Source organism: Pocillopora damicornis, chromosome 13 (assembly GCF_964200805.1).
Source record: "Pocillopora damicornis chromosome 13, jaPocDami1.2, whole genome shotgun sequence".
NCBI classification, from domain to species: Eukaryota; Metazoa; Cnidaria; class Anthozoa; order Scleractinia; family Pocilloporidae; genus Pocillopora; species Pocillopora damicornis.
The window spans coordinates 13,673,699-13,695,747 of record NC_142682.1 but is presented as its reverse complement, the minus strand read 5'-3'; the positions used below and the strand labels follow the sequence as shown (position 1 = coordinate 13,695,747).

The following is a 22,049-nucleotide window of genomic DNA, read 5'->3' as shown; positions in this document are numbered from 1 at the left end:
TTGATTATGATGGGGAGACTAACGATACACATGTTTCCTTACCATCATCAATGGACAATTTTCACTCCATTTTCTTTAACTGTTTTTCTTTTTGTCGAAAGGCTTCGATACGTCTACAGAGTCTTTTTATTTTTAACCCTACTTAGGCTTTGAGGAACCATGTCCTTATGGGAAAGAAGGACAACCTCCTGACTGCTATGGTAAGTATTGTGTTTTTCCTGAATTTCATATCAATCTAAAAGTGTTCCGATAGGTGAGAGACTTAAAGTTACGCAACTACCGTTAACCAAGAAGGTAAAAAGTGAAAGAAAAGTCTGAACTTAGGGAATGTTCAAATTTCCGGGTTAAAAACCGTCTTAACAAAACGTTAACTGTTCAACAGTTTAGATTTCAAACTACAGTATTGCGTCGAGCGATCTAAGTGAAGTGATTAAAAGTAATCTTCATCACATCTACGAAGAACGCAACCTATCTCTATGTTAATTGTTGCCATAATAGTTTTTTTTGCTCCCCCCAATAAGGTTTTGTAAAAATATTCTTAGTACACGCCCCCTCTCCCTCCCTCTATTGTCAGTTAAATTTTATAGTCCTTCCTTCACATTATCTCTTGAGGAAAAATTGCGGTCTGATTTTTTTGCATTTCTCAATCAGGCCAGTCACTTTGGAATAATGTGACTAGTTTTAACTTTTTCACAACAATGGTTGAGTTATGCCTGATGCGAGTTTTGTAATTTGTGAGAGACGCTCCGCTTATCATTTGATAAGAACTAAGATAAGAACTTCCAGAACTAAAACCTAAGGTTTTACATCGCATTTTACCAAGGCTGATTATTGGTAATGTAACTTACATTTTGCGGTCATTGACCTAATATTATTTCTCTTTTTTCACTTTTTTTCTTTATTGTGATTCATGTAGCAAGTAATTTACTACTTTAGTCACTTTTTTATTCCTTCATCTATCATCTTTTTTTTATTAGACTTACCTCAAGAGTTTTCTAGTGACGATCTCGATGATCCAGAAATCGCAGTCGCTAACGGTGAGGAAGTTGCAGTGACTTTGGTTTGTAAAGTCAACATTCTTAACGGGATCGCCAATTGGAAAAATGTGACGTATAAGATAGAATGGTTTGCAGAGGGAAATTTGCTAAAAACAGAAAGATTCTGTGGTAATGTCCCCATCGGCGGCCAAAACCCTGGTCCTTGTCCAGGTGCGACTCTGATCTCCCAACTATCAGGAGAAGGCTATACAATAGGCAGCTGGGTAAGGTCCTTCGAAATGACATCATTGTTGCTTTCTATATTGGTATTGTGGGATCATAAAGCCAATTTATATCCTCTCTTATCCTCAAAACAGATATCATGCAATGTCTCTGCAATGTTTACAACTTCCCCGAATAACGTGTGGTCGCCGTCAAAAGCCGTACGGGAACCATTCTTTGCAGGCGTACAGGTGAACCAGTAGTTTGTTTATTTGTTTGGATGTTTGTTTTTTTGTTTGTTTTATTGTCCTTTTTTTTCTCATTCTCTCCAGTCCCTGCCTTCCTTCTTTCATTTTTCATTCCCTCCATTATTTAACTCTTTTTTCCTTTTCTGTCAATTCCTCCCTTGAAGTTCAATTTGAACTCAGTTTATATCCTCTTTGCAGGTTTATCCTAGAACTATACAGCTTCAAAGTTGTAATCTCAGCATTCAACAGATTACTTTTACACCAACGATACCCGCCCGTAAACATCAATTCTTTGGATACCCAAAGTTCTATTTCTGGCTTCCTGATGGAGTACAGTTAGTAAACCAGCAATGCCAAATCGAGTTGAAAGGGACTACACCAGTTACTTTAAACATAAAGGCAACCTGCCCTCAAAACACTCAAATTTCCATAGGACTTCGAGCGATAGTTCCACAGAGATTTAATATCCACGACCCATTTTGGTTCGAAGCTCATCTTCCAACAGTATGGGTACGTATACAAAATACCAGAACGATTAAAAAAGAAACGAAAAACTTCAAAGCAGTGACAGACGTTTTTTTGTCTTGTCACGAGTGTGGGACAAAGAAAAACTCTGAGTACCCATGAGGTATCGAACCTCAGACCTTCGGATTCCGCGCTCTGATGCTCTAACCACTGAGCCACAGAGACTCCACGGTGAGCGAGGTCTATTACGAAGTTCATATGACACGCATCCTGCATACTGCTAGGATCGGCAATGTCGAAAGCGTAATGTTTGTAGATAGAAATAAGAGAGACGGTAAGTTTTGAGTAGCAATTGTGGCGTAAATGCCATTTCGCGTTTCGATCAAAACGAAGATCATTAGAAGAGAAGTAAGCTTTAGAATCCATATGGCTTTGATATGGTTGTCTTCTTACAACGTTTTGGTATCCTACAGAATAACTTACTCTTTCGAGAATCGTCTTCAAATGTGATGAAACTCGAACGTTTTGAAAACATGTTATAGACTAAGCAATAAACTCAAACCCAAAACGACGGTTTGCGAGCAGCTGCTTCTCTGATTAACCTCGAGTCAAAAAGACCTTTTGTGTGGCTCCCAAATGGTCGAACGGATTGCAAGCGTCACCATTTCAAATGTGTATGTAAATTGCGTGGATTTTATTTATTCTTTTTTAAGCTTGGATGACTAATTAAAGTTTAAGTTAAGGAACAAGATATTGCATTTATACTGTAGGTTGAAGGTTTCCTCTAAACTTCAATGTTAACTTAAGATGAAAAAGTTAAAGTTAAAGGAAAGAATCTTATAAAAGTTCAAATCAGCTATAGAATAGAATGATTATCGGAAGTGTTACCTCTCATGCAAGCTGTCGATGTCATGTAATGTGTCAATTTCATTGAGATCAATAGAGCTGCAAAGCACATGTTTGGTGACCATGGTAAACAAGACAATAGCCTTTTTTTCCTTTTACTCGAAGGAACAAACACTTAGAGGTGTGCAGGACAGGAGCTACAAAACCTGTCACTTTTGTGAAGGTCACTCCCTCTAAAAGGAGAATAATTTATCCCGAATACAAAGGGGCATTTTGTCACGTTCGATATTTTTTACATCAAATTCAAGACTTTTAGAACCTTGGTTGACAGGTAAAGTCACATATACCTCGTTTAAAGAAGTCTCTATGTAAATCGTCCAGGACAAGAGCCGATTTTATATGATCATATGCGGCCGCGATTAAATGTTGAAAATTGTACGTATTATATAGCTTTATAATCGATACGAAGTTAACTTGGATAGTTTTAAAAGGTCTTACGAAGGCAGAATGAACTATTGAGGAATTTTAAGCGCTTTTAGTTTTCATTTGCAAGGGGAACAAAGGATTAATGGGGAAAAACTAAGAAAGAAGAGCACAAAATCACATAGTATGCTTACTTAATCTTTTCTATTTCAGGTTACTATTTCACAGACACTGGCTAATAACATAGAGACCTGTACATCGATCACAGATCCTCATTATTCGTCTTTTGGAGGGTTTGTGAAAACTACTTGCCGATTCTTTTTTCTTCAATTTTTTTCTTTTCGTCTTGTCTTTTTGTCTGTTAGTTTGTTTTGTTTTGTTTTGTTTTTGTTTGGTGTTCAGTCGATCACACTGGTTATTTCGCATATATGATTCTTAAATTTCATACAGCTTTAAGGATGACTGCAAGGGAAGCAAACGGAAAGAAAATAGAACAGAATGTGTGACATGTTGTTATTCTTTAACTGAAAATAACTAAAAAACTGAGACAAAAAAGCAAAAAAAGCGAAGAAAAAAAAAAAAAAAAAAAGAACTAATGCGTGGCATAACAGAAGAATATAGTGAACTAAATTTCCTAAAAGACACCCAAACAGAATCCTAACCAAGATGGGAAAAATGATTGAGACTGAAGTAAAGCTCAATCATTTTCCAAACAATTCTCGACCCGTAATTTTGCTGTCCTCAAAGGTATGTTTGTGGTATGATAAAGATAACATAAATCCTGCACAGAACGTCAAGTATAGATAAAACAAATAATCTGCTGTCTTTGTGTGTAAATTTGTCCAGGTATTTTGATTTTATGGGCCTTGGTGACTTTATACTTTACAGGAATACGGAACGGAACTTTGAGGTAAGAAGTACACTGATCAAGAAGAATAATTTTTTCTTGTTACACTGTAATCGTTATTCATGCTTTCCAAAGAGCTAAACTTTGTTGAAGCTGTTTATTATGTCAGCAAGTCTTCGGCAGAGAATGTTGGGTCGCAATGAAGGGGAAACTAGCTGCGAGCCGTACCACGCTTTTGCTATTTGAGCCAGAACTCTCGACCTGTCTTTTCCAGTATTCTTTAAGTTTTCTATTCAAAGATATCATTGTCTCTTCGATCTGGATAACTCTGGTCATCTGATTTCAACTCTGATCGATCACTCTTTCATTCTCACACTTTGATGATCACTTTTCTACTTCTCCCGTACTACTTACCTCTACCATCGCGTAAAGAACCTCTAAAATACATGCTTACAAAGATATTCACCATCAGTACGTATAGGAGGGCATGCTGGTCAAATTACCTTGAAATATTCAATTTAAATAACTCTGAACTTCGAATTTAGACAGCAATTTCATGCTAAACAAAAACGAATGACTAGATTATACTGAACTAACTTACTGAAATACTTCATAACAGTTAATAAATTGTATAAAAATTATGATCTCCATCGAAATTGTCACTTTTTATAGGTTCATACGAGGTAGTGGTCTTGTAACGGTGTAAAACCGGCAAATCATAAGCCTGGACAGAGAAGAGTCAGTTGCAATTGTGGTGCAGTCCTAAGGGATCACAATGACGTAATTGAGTTCAGCTGTTGCAACGATTTTATGCTTCGGGACAACACAACGCCTCTTACCGTCAAGATACGAAGCAAGAAGTGCTTATCTCCTGGAATTTCCATAAAAAAGGTTATACCTGGGAGCAGTAGCCAATATGAAGTAAGAAAATGTCTGTTATATCTTTTTTTCTATACTTATTCCTAACTGAGTTGCTTCGCGCGCTTCACTTTATTTCCATAAAGCACGCGCCTTACGTCACACGAGTGCAAAGAACAAAGAAACTGTGATTCTGCGTCAATGAGGGGTATCTTAAGTTATCAGCCTAGTTGATAATGTGAATTGAGGTGAAGCTCTTCGTAAAAAGCTCCAAGAAAGAGATAGCTCTCGAAACGGCAGTTTTAGAAACTTCCTACGGTTGCCGATTTTTGTGCAAAAAAAAAGAGAAAAAGAAAAGCCTCTTGAAGCAGATAATTTTCTTGGTATTAAATTGTGATTGCTTTATCAGCAAACACAGTAAGTATCCCTACCAAAATGCACACCCCACAAAAACATGTTACAATCTTATAGAGTAAATTTTGACAGCTCTTCATATCTGTCCTTTCCACTAACAGTTAAGTACACTTAAAAAAAATGTAATTTTTTCTGTTAAGGTGCTGTTCCCATCAGGAGCAAAGGTTGAAATAGCAAGAAACTTTTGGGGACTTGATGTTTCCCTTTTCACACCAAGGGCAAAGGACGTAAACAACGAAAGAGGACTTTGTCTTCACAGTTACGCTACAATCGATGCGGAAGGGATGAAGGAAAGATAATTATGTCTTAGAAGAAAATCTTAGTGACGTCGATCATATTGTTAGGAACGAAGAAAACGTCCAAACATCGATTTATCCTTTGCACTGCTCATGTCTTCTTAGCACAATGATTTTTCGGGCTGTGTTCAATTGTTTTCTATAAAACCCACGAAGCTAGCTGTCTAGCTAGTCAGTACATTATGCTCAAATGATCCTCTCTTATAAGAGCGCTCTTTATTCATGCGGGATTTCCTAAAGTTTTAAGCTATTTTGACTTTGGTTTGTTTCTTCAAGCTGCCGGAGATTATCTGCCTTTTACTTTTCAGACTGGAAGTCGGTAAGAGCTTTTTTGATACACTTCCGGATAACGTAAACGCAGGCGATGTGGAATATGCCAAGGCATGTTTGTGTCCCATAAATGATCAAAGCAATGAAACTGAATGCAAAAGTGTATTTGAGGCAGCTTTCCGCACTCTGGTGAATACACCGATGCAAGATGCCTCGCCTACAGAGTTGTGTGATCGACAGAAGAGGGACATTCACTACTCCGATGATATCACAGATGAAGATTTCCAGTTATTTAAGAATACACTTCATGTGCATCACCGTTTCAGGAGGGCAGTAGCTGACGACCAAATTCCTAAAGAAAACGCCACACGTTATTGTGCTGAGAGAATATCCGACACTAAGCTTGGTAAGCTTTGTGCGCAGTTTGGAGTGAATGTACAGCAGCTGGTTAAGACATGTTCTGCTGATTTAGAGGTAAGATAAAACGAAACATTTCTGGTTATCTTTATACATACTAAATAAAAAATAATCTCTGTGTACTTCAACTACACACCACCAATCGGCAATGATTATCCTCAAAAAGTCTAATTCACATCTGGATCCACATCGTCAGAAGTTGCCCTGATTTCGATTCCTTTAAACCACTGTTACTCTTTGATAAGATGACTCGCTGGTTTATCAATGTTCCAAAGGGGATTTTATAGCAACACCTGCTCTTTCACTCTCTTCTGATTTTTCCGTTTTGAATTAGCTGTTAGCAACACATAAATAAAAGAAAGCTTGCCATACACACCACATGAAGAGAAAAATATCATGGGTGACTTAGAAGTTCTTATTAGTTCGTAAATGACCTGAAGTAAAAACAGTTGTCTTAACATCAGCTCACCATTAGATATTAAATTTTGGGATAACTAATCGTTAATCCTCAATGAAAATATGGAGTCAATTTATTCGAGGCTTTTAAAAATACTGTCAGTCCTTAAACGTAAAACAGTGATGGAGTAGATTTTCTTCTCTTTTCCTTTATTTTGCAAGATTTTGTTTCAAATCGAATCAACTTTAACATGGGGAGTTTAATTTCTTTTCCCAAGCATTTTTTTTGTGTGCATGATTCAGTATATAGCTTTAAATGGGAAACATAATTAATCACCGATTGGTAGAGAAATCCAGCCTTTTTTTTACATTAAGCATAACCACTGTTTGGTCTCTTCCCTTCAAAACTGATTACATATAATAAAGTGTTGATGATTATAAATGTATGTATAACAATTATATTACATTCATGATTATGATGATAAAAATCAGGATAACGATAACAGTATATTAAAAAAAATACTTCAAAAAATATTTACAAATTTAGGCATAAATGCCCGTTTCCTTTCGCCACTTTCAAATGACTGTATTTAAATGGCCCCTACGTAAATAACACAATATTTTGCTGAATTTTGCTCAAACTGGCTGAATGATTATTGAAAATTTAAAAATAGGGGACATCACCCTAGTCTCTAAAGATACAGGTATTTATTCGACAGCCTTTTTTTTTTCTTGCTTAAAAGTTTACAGGGGACCTCTCCTTTGCAAGTGGTAGTGTGGCAGTATTAGTCGAAGAGTGTGGAATACTGGGTGCCAGAAATCTATCCATGCTTGAAAACAAAAGCAGCGAAGCAAATCCCGCGGCTAAAGCTTTGGTTGAACAAGTCGCTGAGTTGCTGTGTCCAAACGATTGTACTTTAAACGGAGAATGTGTCAATGGCTCATGCGTATGTTACAAAGACTACACAGCTTCCGATTGCTCGATGTCCATTTATCAATTACCTACAATCTCCAGGTAGGCTGCTGAAAACACTTCCGTTTTCCTCCTTTCCAACTTGACAACGACCGATTGATGCTTAGTCAGTCCGTCACTCATCAATCAAACTGTTAATCAATCGCTCAATCGATATATCCTACCGATTGACAGAACGGTAGATCATTTCTGCCTGCCACAGTTCGACAGCTAAAGATCAGTTATTACCAGAATCAAATAACAAACCATCGGTACCCCCACAAAACTCCGACAGAGAGTGCTTTCTTATTTTCCTTAGAATATCAATAACATTGAATATACGCTGCCATCGCTAGGTTGCAGGAGGACGGTTTATGTGACAGGCGCAAACGACCATGCAAGAAGGTTACAGTATTTGGCATTGACTTCCGCAATTCTACAAACATGACTTGTCATGTAAACGAATTCAAGGTTAGCAATTTTTACATATGACGTATTTCTCCAGTTTTACACAGTAAAATGCGAATTTAGGTCGGGCGACTTTGTCACCCGATTGCAAACTCTTGAATGAACGAGACAGACGACTCGCCTTTTTATTCGTTTGTTCTCATTATTTCGTTTTATTTTTTTATATTGCTTTTGTTTGTTTGCTTTTTCCTTTGTGGATTTGCTTGTTTCATTTTTTTATTAGTTTTTGGTTTTTTATTGGTTTTCTTGTTTCATTTAGTTTATCTCTTCAGTCCATATTTTTGTGTTTTCCGGATGAACATAGGTCGTTGATAGCCCTTGGACGCCGAACAGCACAGAACAGAGATTCTTTGGTAAAATGACAGACTTGGTACTTGTTGACTGTTATTTACCACAGTCCCCGGTCACGCAAAATTATTTCTCAGATATTGATAGAGGGACTGCTGCCGCTGGCCTGATGATATCTGTATCTAACGATGGTGAACACAAAAGCGTCAAAAATCTCACCTTTTTATCATATGATTCAGCTTGCATGACTTGTAACATTTCTTCTGGATGCTTCTTCAAGGCAAGTCTCTTTAATTTAAGTTTAGAGAATCAAAACGAAATAAACCCGAGTAAATCATTTCTTACTGTAAATAATAAGGGTTTGACTCTAAACGGTTTACAACTAATGAAGGGGGAGTCTGAATCATGAAGTGTTCCTGATGGCTTTGAGGAAATTAGCTTGAACTTAATATCTACGGGCGAGCCAAGCTCTGCGCATTTCCCAGTATTTTCATTTTATCCATTAGTAATGTCAGGGTTTGGGAAAAAAAATAGACAAAAGAGCAAATTGAAATTCATAGCAAACATTCACTTGCTAGCTACGCGCAAAATTGTTTTACATAATGTACTCCTGCTGATGCCAAAAGCCGGCCTTCGTAGGTGGATCTAAGGGCTCCAAGATTTGTTTACTTTTGATCTATTTATTTTATCGGTCCCCATCTCACATCACATCTAAACGCTCGTTCTTCGCAATTAATTTATTCCATATATCATACACTACAGGGGAACTCTTGCTTGATAAATGGTTATTGCTTCGCTCCAGACGAGAAAAACCCTACCGACTGGTGCTACCAATGTCTTCCTAAGGTCAACACAACCTCCTGGACGAAACGTCAAGGTAATTCAAGTAAAGTTTTTTTCTCTTTTTACATCTGCAAATGAGATTAGGATATTTAAATTAATATCTTCAACCCTCCCCCTGAAAATAGCTAGTGTTTGCCAAGGTGTTAACTTTAGAATTGTTCTTGATTATTATGCTAAAGTTATAATCCTCAAATTTACAGCAAAACTTTCGATGTGACAACAGCTGTTGTTGTTATTTGTCGTAATTTTAATCACCGTTATCATGAAATAGTATCATTTGTCGACGGTGTAGTCACTTCAGCCATGAATTGTGACGTTTCGTCCGTATACTTCTGGTGTCCTTCAGGCAATGAGGTTGATTGGCCACGCCTTGCACGATGAGGGTTTGCGCTTCATCTTGATTGGTTACTTTTCAACAGCCGTGAATAGAACGTTTTGGGGTTGTGCCATTTCGACTTTCCTCTGTCGTATAACTGTGTGTGTTGTCAGTTTGTTTTTTGATCATATATATCCATGCTTCGGGATTTCCTTCCACAATGATGAAATGTACTGTCGCAACATCGAAATTTACATTTGAAGTGACCAGCTCGTGAAACTTACAACTTTGCTTCATGATTATCTTGATTCTCTTCAAGGTTTTCCTCAATAGCTTCTAATAAAAAGTGTTCACACCTTTAGCTAACCTTCCACCCACGTTTTCGCCCACCACCGAGTACTTCGCTGTATCTGGAGAAGCCTTACAGCTGACCATTGATGTTGTGGACCCAGAGGGCATGCCTGTTACCCTTTCACTAATGCAAGGAAGCCCAACCAGAGCGTCAGTCTTCGACAAAAATTTGATATGGAATGCCACCAATGATGCTTCGACTCAGTTTTTTCTGAAAGCAACAGACGCTTGTCAAGCCACATCGTATGCTAACCTCACTGTATCCTTGGTTGTCTGCCCGTGTCAGAATAATGGAACCTGTATGCCCCACCCAAACAAGCCAAGAGGGTCAGGGTTTTATGCGTGTAATTGCATGCCAGGGTTTACTGGGGAAAGCTGTGAGACTAACATCGACGAGTGCCAGTCTTTTCCATGCATTCGAGGTAGGGTTATAATTCCTTGTTTACCATGGCGTAAAAGGCAGTGAACACTATTATTTTAAGAGACACCGTTTAGGGATTTAAACCGCAAAAACGGAGCACTCATCAACTAACTGAAAATTTGCTTTTCTTACACTAACCCCAACCCAGCTGTGTCCTTAACTAGGTATGACATCAATATCAAACGGAACTAATACTAGGGTAAGAGGCGTTATTTTGTAATAGGGAATAATCAGAATGTGAAAGAAGTGATTTACATTGAATGCGATTTTACTGACAAGGCAAGTCTACTGTCCATTAATTTCAACAGGCGCTAGATACCCAAGGACTCTCGTCTAAATCATTTTTTTCTTGTATTCATTTCCTTTTTAAGGTCAGTGCATTGACGAAATCAATACTTACAGGTGTATCTGTGACCCTGGATATGTTGGTCGCAAGTGTGACACCGATTATGATGATTGTAGTTCTTCTCCTTGTGCCCATGGTTAGTAATGAGCTTGAGTTTAAAATTTAGGCTTGCAGGTGACAAAGCTATACAGAGCATGCATAAGTGCATCATTTTTCACATGTAAGCTCAACAACTAGTTGAAAAGAAAGTGAAAAGATGAATCAGAAGAACAAGGAAAATTTTACGAGCATATAAGATTTTTCATGCTTATAAGTGTGAAAACCAAGTTATACTGCGCGTAGATTTTACCATCATGAACGCCTGAGTACAAACGGAGATGTGTCTAGTTATGCTAAAACATAAATTTGCAGGATGTTGAATTGTGCGTTTTCACTATCTAATAATACATTATCATCTAAACATCTCTTCATCAAAATTAATGCTGCCCTCCGGATCAAATTGCAAGCTTTGTTATTATTTCGCAGGAAATTGCACGGACTACACCGGCGCATACAGATGTACTTGTGATCCTGGGTACCAAGGGCTTAATTGTACTGAGAATATTGATGAATGCGAGTCATCGCCTTGCGCATTTGGTGAGTTATCAAAAATTTCTTTGATTTTGTATCACCCATGTAAACAAACAGTAAGATTTCTGTAAAACCTCTTTACTTCATTATGCATTCAATTAGTTTGGGCAAGAGATTAAAGCGGAGCTCGCAAAGCGTAGCCCCATTATTATACAAAATAGTAGTAACCCATCGAGCCGAAAAAATTTGGATGTACGACCGTGCGACCGTAAAAGGTGCTACTTTTAGCATGCGTGGTCAACTGTACCGCGTGCACGCCAACGCCACGGCTTTGTTCAGTAGTGGCTAAATCTATATATTAAACTGATCTCTTGGAAGGGGTTGTAACATGATTTCGTGTGCAATTTGGCGTTAATAATCGCTAGCAATTTTTTAAAAAAATAACAAAATTACACGAGTCTGTAGGGCGTGTGCAATTTATAGTCTTTCAAAAATCTACTGCACCCATTTTCCAATCAGCCCATTTTCCAATCAGAAGCGCGTAATTTTTTCAGGTATACTATTATTTGATGAAATAAAAATATACAATGGGGAAAAAATGGTTTACATCGGGGAGTAATACTTTTTTTTATGGAATCGTCTGGGATTCTATAGAATTTTTCGAAACTATATGAAAAAAAAAAAAAGACAAAAGCACGATCAAAAACAAATTGATAAAACTTACTGCAGAGCGATTTCTGCTGAGTTCCCTATTATTCTAAAACAAACACAAGGTCCCAAAAGTAAACTATCGTTCAGGTCATTTTTTTTTCATTAAATCAACGAACAGCATGCATAATAATGTGAAGGGTAATTCGGTAATCTTGCCCTTGATGCTTGTCTGTCCAAATCATCATGGGTAATGTTTTTTGTCCTGATTGGCTGATTTTCCTTTGCCATACACTGTAACAAGTAGCAAGAAACACACAATCCCAGCCAATAACAATCGGTTATCAGAGGTATTCATGTTTCATTTTGTTTTTTTTACTTATAGGAGCATGCATCGATCACGTTAACAAATACTCGTGTGTATGTGATGACGGTTACAAAGGATACGACTGTGACGTTGAAATCGACGAATGCCTGCAGTCTCCTTGCATTCGTGGTACGTTTTGAGCGGAAATTCTTAACACGTTTCAAGCACCGAACCAATTTCACGCTCTTCAGCCAATGCATCTTGCACAGGGATCTTACACAGGGTGAATTCATAAAATTTCCCCGCTCAGGATACATATGCATTTAGATTCATGTATTGCCACGTGTTAATTGATCAGCCAATAGCAATCAGATCTAGCAGATCGAGAGAAATTTAAATTGTAGGCAGGTAACAATGTATCAAAGTAAAACTAAGAACCACCCAAGTCTTTCACACTTATTAAATGATAAAGAGGAGCCAAGGACATGAAGCTAAACGATCATGCCTCGTACAGGTTGCTTCAAATATTCATACTCACCTCGATAAGTTTCTTTTGTCAGGTACTTGTATTGACAAAATCAACAATTTTACCTGTAAATGCCCAACCGGTTTTACTGGAGTTAGATGCGAGGAAAACATAGACGATTGTGTTTCAGCTCCGTGCGTAAATGGTACGAAATCATGTTTTACATTAATTATCTCTTGAATTTCATGCACGATTAGTGAAAGTTGAATTTAGTACTCGAGTATAAGAGCTAGCCCTTCAAACCAACATTACTAAACTACTGAAATAATCACTGAGCGCGATAGATAAACTCTATTCCATCTCTATCACTTGACCATGACCCAAAGATTTTAAGAATTCAGAAAGAAGAAACAATTGTTTTCATTTCAAAGAAGAAGTGTTGTGTATGCTTTAGAAAACACATGATAGTTTCCATCTCTGCCATTAAGAAACCGCGCAAAGAAGTTGCTACTACCGCATTTGGAGATCAAACGAAGGAGTTACAAAAACTATGTGCTAGAATTTCGACTTTGGCCAATGTCGCTTTGAAAACGACTCAGTAATGTAGAATCTTTCACGTATGACATTCCAGGATTCAACTTAAATTACAGTAATCAAAAGCGTGTGTTGTGAACCGCCTCCACATTGGCCAAAAATATAGAAGAGAGGAGAAACAAACCAAACATTCATCAACAGAGTAACAGCTGATTATCAAACATAGCTTGCACATTTGAAGGCAATATTAATTCGATTAATTTATTTATTTGTATGGATGATTACTCTTTAAAATTTCAAAACACATTCTGTTATTATTTCACACATCCTTCTTAACTTACGGCACACTCCCCCAGTAGGATGCATGTAACATTTCGGAAGAGTCCACTATTAAATGTTTTGCGAAAAGGTAGTAAAGCCTTTATACAGGTCCAAGTGGCCCGTGGGGCCGGCGCTTAACTCCGGTTTCCTTAGCATGAAGCGGCTAGGAGTGTTGCTACTCCCCACTGGATTGGATGCTAATCCATCGCAGGGTTACCCCCTAGCATATTTGCTGGTACCCATTTGTACACCTGGGTGAAGGGAAGCACTGTGAGAGTAAAGTTTCTTGCCTAAGAACACAAAAAGGTGTTCTACTTCATATCTAAGAAATGAATTGGTTAGAAAAACGTCTGCTCCCAGTGACAGATCCGCGCCCATAGTGTACACTATGGATCCATTGAGATCACTGATCAATGTGATCTATCCTATTTTTTTTTTTCTAGGGACCTGCATTGACCTAGTAAATAACTACACGTGTAATTGCCATGCTGGCTTCACTGGATCGAACTGCGATATCAAAATAAAGAATTGCACCGAAGATTCCTGTTACCCTAATGTGACTTGCTTCAAAAACAGCGAGATTATAAGCTGTGGTCCATGTCCTTTTGGGCTCACTGGCGATGGAAAGAATTGCAAAGGTATAAACTTCACAATGATAGAATCCTTGCTCACTACTTAAGGCCGGATGGTTGGAGTGGAAACGTTCTTAAACAGTTCCTCGTTGTTCTGATTTCCCCTTTTTCGGATTCCTTTTTTTTTTTCAATCAGTCTCACAAACAAGTAAAGAAATGAAAAATACAATAAACTATCTTCACCTTTCAGTGACAATTGTAAGTTTATCATAATAATAATAATAGTAATGATAATAATCATAATAATGATTATGATAATGACAAAGGTGATTGTGGTATGCTTTGATTTCGTAAATGTTTAGACATCAATTACTGCGTCAGTCATGAGTGTAGAAACAATGGATCGTGTGTAGATGGCATCAGCAATTACTCGTGTAACTGCCTGGACGGGTTTGCTGGAGATCATTGTGAGACTGGTAGGTTGATTTATCGCATCATGCACTTCTATTTGTCTGGAGTTTGACGTGCCTGTAGATTTTCTCATGGACTTTCATGTATTTTTCATAATAGTTTATTTATTCCATTCAACAGAACAGATACAAAATCGCTTTCATTGCTTGGTTTCTATTGTTTGTTTGGTCCAATGAGCACTTTGTTACACACTTTAAATTCAACTTTGTAGTTTGTATAAATCAGAACTGATGATGACAGAAGAACTCTCGAGACATGTTTTTAAAAAGAAATTGTCGTGTATTTCCTTAAATACCTGGCATATCTGTTGCTATTCAGACCAAAATATAGTAAAGGAAAAAAAATACATTGTAGAATGACTTATGACAAAGATTCAAACCAAACTTTTTGAGCCAGGATTAAACGGAAACTTTTAATACCCCCCACTGTCTTTAACCTGGAACAGGTAGACTTATTGTACTCACATTTGACTTCTGTTTGCAATATTCCGATACGCACAATTTCTCAAACCCTTTCTGACTGTTAATCCAGCTTTTGTCTTGACTTATGATTATTACTATTGATAACGTTGTTGCTGTCTCTTTTTAAAATCCATCAAAGACATAGATGACTGCGTTAATCACACTTGCGCTAATGGTGGATCATGTATAGATGGTGTCAATAACTACACGTGCAGTTGTGTGGCAGGATTTACTGGAGATCAATGTGGTTCTGGTATGCTGGTTTCGACCTCTTTGTCCTCACTGCTTTATCCTTAGTATTTGTTAAAGACGAGCTTTATCCGAGTGTTTTACAATATCTTTGAAATAACTTAACGTTCGAAGAATGAATACAAGAATAAACATCATTCTGAAATGAACTAATTCATCAATTCATATACACTGTTTTGCATCCATTGTTCAACTATCTGTTTTTCGTTAAACATTTCTCTGTACACCCTTACTTTTTATAGACATTGACGACTGCGTGAATCATACTTGCAATGTCAGTGGTGGTTCGTGCTTGGACGGTGTTAACAACTACTCGTGTAACTGCCTGGATGGATTCACTGGAAGCCACTGTGATACAAGTTAGTGCTGGAAACAGACTATACTGCAAATCAAAATCTTTATTTTCAACGAGCTGGTTCCCAATCTAACACTGATTTTCTTTAAGAAAGTTAACCTTATTTTAATTTACTAGTTTTATTAATCGACAACGACGGCTGCGCATCGTGTGTAAACGGTACCAACGACTTCTCACGTAGTTTCCAGCGTAGGTATACCGGTGAACGCTGCAAAACTGATAAGATATAAAATAAAAAAAATAAAAAAATAAAAAATTCGCGGCAAGATTTGTGTTTTTTGACAAGATTTCTCTCTATAAATATATTTCTGTTTTTGATTGGCTTCAGACATCTTGTTTTTGTAAGCTCTAGTTTGCAATTAAAAGAGTCATGACGTTTCCACAGCTTGGGCCCTTTGTAAAATAGATAGTGTAAAGATTGCTCACCAACCTTGGTAAGTATGGATACTTCATATCCATTTTCTATCTACAGACATCGACGACTGTATGAATCATACTTGTAATCCCATTGGTGGTTCGTGCGTGGACGGTGTGAACAACCATACGTGCATTTGCTTCGCTGGTTTTACCGGAGATCAATGTCAGACGGGTTAGTGTTAATGGCATCAAATCGTGGTTGAAATAATTCTTTACTGAATATTTGCGAATAATGGCTTAATAATTCTTCACTGAATGAATCTTTTCAGGTTCAGTAACATTTTTGGGACTTCCGAATGACCTTTTTTTCACTTACGCGATGTAATTCTTCTCTTTTTCTTCAGACGTTGATAACTGTGTTAACCACGCATGTGCTAATGGTGCGACGTGCGTGGATGGTAACAACAACTACTCGTGCAGTTGCCTTTCTGGGTTTACTGGAGAACGATGTGAAACTGGTAAGGTTCTCCAACGACTGTAATATTTTATTTGGGACGAAGTTGATTTTCTCTCTTGACCATGTGGCCGTGGCCCTGTTATTTTGCTTGTTGATGTTAGTACAATGTTAATCTCGTCAACTCAAGTTTGCAATGGGATGATAAGGCCTTTTTCTACTTGTAAAGGTCGTCAATTACTCAATCTTACTGCGAAAACTCGAACATCACGGAATACCTGGAGTAATTGATTTTTAGTTTTCTCTCATCTGAATGATCAACATCAAACTACTCAAGTCGGCAGTTAAGTATCTAAGAAATTAAAGAGTTTTGTCTCTGTGGTGTCCCACCAGGATCAATCTTAGAACCTTTACTGCTCTTGTTGTACATAGTTGACATCTATACTCTCTATGAGAAACTAGACTTTTTCTTATTTGCTGATGACACCAACTTGTCTTATGCTGATAAGAGTTGAGATCTCTTGAAGTAACAACTAACTAGGAGCGAAGGAATGCGAGTAACTGGTGTGTAGATCTCTAAACATCAAAATAGAACTTTGATGTATTAAAACAGTATCAAAAACGTGCTGATTATGAAGTGAACAAAAACATGTTTAATTATAGCGCCAATTCCCTTGTCTCTGTGGAACGGAAAGAATACATGAAATACTTTGGTGTCCTAATCGATTTTAATTTTTTTTTTGACTCAACACACTGCATTTGTAACATCGACAATTAGCGAGTCTTCAGACATTTTATCACGATTCAGACATTTTGTCCCACAAACTGTATTGACCTTATATCAATCTCTTGTTCAACCTTACTTGTCCAATGGAGAAGTAAAGGGTAAGTTTCTAAAGAAACTGTGGTGCTGCGTTGGTGGGAGAGTATATCAGGTAATTTAGTGTTCAAAACGTAAATTGGCCACCGTTAAGAGTTTAAAGGCTGACGTTCCGAGGGTTAGCCCTTCTTCAGAGCGATTGAGAAGAGAAGTAGGGAATTAGTCTGATGCCAAGCTGCCCGATGAAATTTGGAAAAGGTTTTGACTTTTCAAAAACATTCTCTCCGCATATTTGTCGAACCCTTTAGATTTCATACTGTGCCTTTATTCAACTTGTCAAGAATTCTTATTATTATTATTATATATTTTCAAAAATTGTTTTTTTATGCATGATTTTGTCAAAGATAAAACACCCCATTAAATTTCATTTGTGGCTAGGGATTGTTGGATATGTATTTCAATTGCTAACGTAAATAAATTTTGTTGTGGTTTGTTTTAATTTGTTGTTTAAAGTTTTCATTCGGCGAGGATCCCCCTGAAAACCTTTATCATGTGATTGGAAGTCTTCGTTTTGTATTTTTGTAGAATTTATTTTTTCGATGATAATTGTATGTGTTCCTGTTTAGTTATTTAAACAGAAAATCACAAGGGAAAAGTCAATAAAAGTAGTTTCTACAACGTTGACGAATAGTTTTTTTTTCCCGAGCGTCTTAAGACTTTTATCTACAACGGGACATGGTTACCTGCTCTTCTTTCTGTCACAGATTTTGATGACTGTGTCAATCATACATGTGCTCATGGTGCGACGTGTGTAGATGGTACCAACAACTACTCGTGTAATTGCCTCGCTGGGTATACCGGTGAACGATGCGAAACTGGTAAGGTTTAGATTGCGACAGAAAGACTTTTCGAGAAGGTTGCTTTTGTCTTTTTATTGTAACTTTAAGTTAAATTATTTTTGTGTTTGAGGTTTGAATATCAACATAAATTTTTCGAATATTTACAAGTGCGAGTTGTTATCTTACATGAATGTAAATGCACAGGTTGTTCATGAACATTCCTGAAGTTAGGAGGAAGATCTCATTTTTTGACGGTCATGGTACAAAGTAAAATAATCGACAGCGTCGCAATGTACTGCAAACCAGAATATTAAAAAAATGTTGCTCACTTTAATGGTAAGGCCAAAAAGTTTCATAAGGGTGTGGTTTTAATCAGCATGTTTTAGTATTTTCTATAGCTGTTTGCAGAAAGGTTGCATGCGAGAAACTCGGGTCACATTTCCTTGACTTCAGGATTTCAGGAAAATCTAAGAAAACATTACTGTAAGGAAGATACACAGCAAGTTTGATGAGTTAATATGTTCGAAAGACTGACTTTTATTTCTAAACTTGATAAAACGGAAAAAAGAACAAGCTTACTCTAGTGAACGACGAAAACGATGTAAACTTAAAAAAGGGGGAATTCTAAGTGACCTGAAGAAAAAATTTTTGGAAAGTAATTTTCTATTATTTCGTTCCTCTCCTATTCTCTAGCATGTCGATATTTGTCTCTGTTGATTTGTTTCACCTATTAGATCTAATTGTTTATCGGATACCCAGATTACCTTTCGAGATTTTCGCGTGCACTTTTCTCTTTTTTCCCGACAACCTTTCTGCAAGCAGCTTTATAAGAAATCAGATACCCGCTACCTTTTATTGTGAGCATCAATTTTGGGATGAGATTGAAAAACATTCTTTCTTTTCCTATCCTTAGCTGTCACCGTGCATTCTACTCTTGTTAGCTACTCTCACATGAGCAGAACAGTCTTGAGTTCTCAATCAGCCGATATCTATATGAGTACATCAGCCTTGACTTCTCAATTAACCAACACTTCTATGAGTACATCAGCCTTGAGTTCTCAATCGACCAACATCTCTGTAGGTACATCATCCTTGAGTTCTAAATCAACCAAAAGTAGCGTATTTCCCACGCATCTGTTGACCAGTTCGACCACAAAATCTAGTGCTTTACACCAAACACGAGCCACATCCGCAGTCAAAGACTCCGTTATGTCGTCTTCAGTGGTTGGATATATTCCTACAAGCGAAGCCCGCGAAAGAACGATAACATCGAAGCCAACAACGGAAGACTATGAAACTGGTACGTGCATATTGGTGGTTAAAAATTGATGTCGAAGGAGGAGTAATCGCCGCAGAACTTAAATCTTTTTGTTTTCCCTTTTTTCCACGAGCGAGTTGTCAATAAAAACATTCTTCAAATGTTCAATATTTGATACTTAAATGTTGTTTTTCATGCCACAAGTCACAAGACTATAGGGAAAAGCTGAGATTAAAATTATTTTGTTTTGTTATCAAAATCAATCCACTTGACTTCTATTCTATAGTGGTTGCGGTTGAAATACGTATTGAAAGGACATGGAATGACGAACTAAAGGATGAAACAAGTCCAACCTATAGAGATCTAGCCTCCCTCATTGAAAATGAGGTAAGAAATAAGTATTACCTGTAGATATCTCACTGCTCTTCAAATGAATCTTTTACATTCACATGTTTCTCTTCAAAATTAGCATGATAAGAATATGATTAAATAAAAGTCACACTTCGCAGCCCTAAAAGTGTAATCAGGTGTAAGTCCTTGCTTATACATGACCTTGCGTTATTAGGGGCCTTTATTAACCTTTAGAGAGCTTTCCACCCTTGAAAAAGCTGTCGCGTAAGATATTGACGAAACGTCTTGATATCATCTTTTTAAACTTGCAGGTACAAAAACAGTATTCTGGGCTCAAAAACTTTATTGGAGTACAAATTGTAGCATTCAGGTATGCAAGCTTTAAATTTAGTAGGTAAATGAATGATGTTACCATTGCACAATGCAACTATTATAATGATCAGTACCTCTTAATCGTCCTTATTTGATACAGGCCCGGAAGTGTTGTGGCAGAATTCAAGCTATTATTCAAGCAAAAAGTTGCAGATGACACAGCAGTTGCTCCGTTGACAGCGTCAGAAGTATAGTGGTTTCAGTAGCGGTAGCACTAAACTCGTCCAATGCTCCTCTTTCAGATCCAACAACCGATGTAAAAGAAAAACTTCCTTACCCACCCATCATTGGTGCTTCTTGTGGCGGCATATTTGTCATCGTGCTCGTTAGCATTTGCCTCGTCCGCCACTACCACCGTCAAGGGAGACTTGACAACCGGGGCGTTTCGAACGGGATGCCTCCTGAGGTACTTCAACCGAGCCCACATAATTACGAGCTAAAAGAAGCGCGTTCTAAGGAGGATATAGTCAGCTACGAGGAGTTAGGTGTCTGGAAAGACACTGGAATGTACGAGAAGTTGCACTTTTCCAATGGAGAAACTCGTTACCAAGAATTAGGCATCCATAATACGGCTGCTGATTATCAGGAAATCGGCAAACCGAATGATAGTGGCCACTATCAGGAAATCGGAATGGCTTACGAACCTGAGCGCTATCAGGAGATTGGTACTTTCAAAATAATTGGGAAAAATTGAACGACAAAATTGGCATATTCTAAAATTTGCTCATACATGTTCTTTCTCAAATAGGTTGCCTGCTCTCAAATTATAGAGGACTCGATATTCATTGTCCCTTTGCTGCTAAATAAAAACAAAATACAAGTCGACGGAAAACTCGTATAAAAACGTAATTGAATCGATTTTCCAATTTTGCAGGACTACTTTTGAAATTTTCATTAAAAAAAGAAAAACGAAAAAGAAGTCAGACAGGAAAAGGGATCCATATCATGGTTCCAAAACAAAAGTTTGAATTACACATTATCTCTAAACACAGTTTGGGCAAATCAGCTTTAATTTCTGGCTCAAATATATGCTTATCATCTCCAGGATAATTTCACTTTTTCGCGCTTAGAAACCTATTTCAACGCTATCCTAATGTTGCCTGCAGAACATCACTTTATCGTTTGAAAATGCTTATTGAATAGGAAGCAACGAGGAGGTTATTGGCAAAGTAAGCGTGGTCACACTTCGATAAAAAACATTTGCAAGGTGTTTCCTGAAGTTTAGAAACTGGTTTGAGTTATTTAGCAAAAAACAGAGACGCATACGCGCTTTATAATAAGTGAAAAGTTCCAAAGAGTCTGAGAGGGCTTAATTGTTTGAGGGATTTAAACTTTACTCTGCTATCAGTGCGTGCTTCATTTGTTCAGATATCGCTAGGTGAAGACGACATAAATTGAAGTTGATGTTCAGTTAACATATCCGTTCAATTTTCAGTTCTTGGAAATGGAGAGTGGAAATCAGTCATGCGCACTAATTCCGTCTCACCACGATGAATTTTTTCATTTTCGGTCCTTTAAGTCTAGCTAAAATGAGTAGCGCTATTGCCACTATTTAGATCACTTTGCTTCTGTTATTGTATAACCTATGGGGTAATAAGCATTCGCGCCTGTGTTTTGTAGACTGCTGTTTACTGAATAAAGTCTCATTTTTTATAGAACACTTCATTTATCTTCGACATTCCAGGTGCGATAAACTGATCATGATCAATTTAAAGAAAGGGACAAGAATATTAATGGAGAAAGCACAGCAATGATTAGATCGATCGGGGAATCATGCACCCGATTCTCGCGGTTGCCTTAAAATACCGATGGTTATAAATCATCAAATATTTTTGCGCGCGCACGATTGGTCGAAACGCATCAATAGATCGAATAAAATCAATAAAAATAAAATAGTAAGTAAATTTTAAAAAATTGGAGAATATCCGAGCATATGTCTCGACTGGTATTTGCCAGTTTTCAAACGTTACGTTTATAACG

At 37.4% G+C, this 22,049-nt stretch overlaps 1 protein-coding gene across 1 annotated transcript in view; it reads left to right on the top strand.

The window, feature by feature from the left end:
* The window catches only part of LOC113671132 (von Willebrand factor D and EGF domain-containing protein), a 22,543-nt gene extending 816 nt beyond the window's left edge, over nucleotides 1-21,727 (top strand). The window contains 31 exon segments of the mRNA XM_089191766.1: nucleotides 147-200; nucleotides 978-1,261; nucleotides 1,355-1,450; nucleotides 1,646-1,957; nucleotides 3,395-3,474; nucleotides 4,028-4,091; nucleotides 4,701-4,730; nucleotides 4,761-4,949; nucleotides 5,441-5,622; nucleotides 5,923-6,340; nucleotides 7,423-7,694; nucleotides 7,988-8,102; nucleotides 8,404-8,667; nucleotides 9,150-9,264; nucleotides 9,909-10,324; nucleotides 10,695-10,800; nucleotides 11,190-11,300; nucleotides 12,268-12,378; nucleotides 12,750-12,860; nucleotides 13,954-14,148; nucleotides 14,445-14,558; nucleotides 15,154-15,267; nucleotides 15,506-15,622; nucleotides 16,091-16,207; nucleotides 16,380-16,493; nucleotides 18,014-18,127; nucleotides 19,002-19,388; nucleotides 19,633-19,733; nucleotides 20,009-20,067; nucleotides 20,170-20,251; nucleotides 20,254-21,727. Of these exon segments, the coding sequence (XP_089047892.1) occupies nucleotides 147-200; nucleotides 978-1,261; nucleotides 1,355-1,450; nucleotides 1,646-1,957; nucleotides 3,395-3,474; nucleotides 4,028-4,091; nucleotides 4,701-4,730; nucleotides 4,761-4,949; nucleotides 5,441-5,622; nucleotides 5,923-6,340; nucleotides 7,423-7,694; nucleotides 7,988-8,102; nucleotides 8,404-8,667; nucleotides 9,150-9,264; nucleotides 9,909-10,324; nucleotides 10,695-10,800; nucleotides 11,190-11,300; nucleotides 12,268-12,378; nucleotides 12,750-12,860; nucleotides 13,954-14,148; nucleotides 14,445-14,558; nucleotides 15,154-15,267; nucleotides 15,506-15,622; nucleotides 16,091-16,207; nucleotides 16,380-16,493; nucleotides 18,014-18,127; nucleotides 19,002-19,388; nucleotides 19,633-19,733; nucleotides 20,009-20,067; nucleotides 20,170-20,251; nucleotides 20,254-20,763 (5,354 nt within the window). The 3' untranslated portion in view covers nucleotides 20,764-21,727.
* Nucleotides 21,728-22,049: the final 322 nt, after the last annotated feature.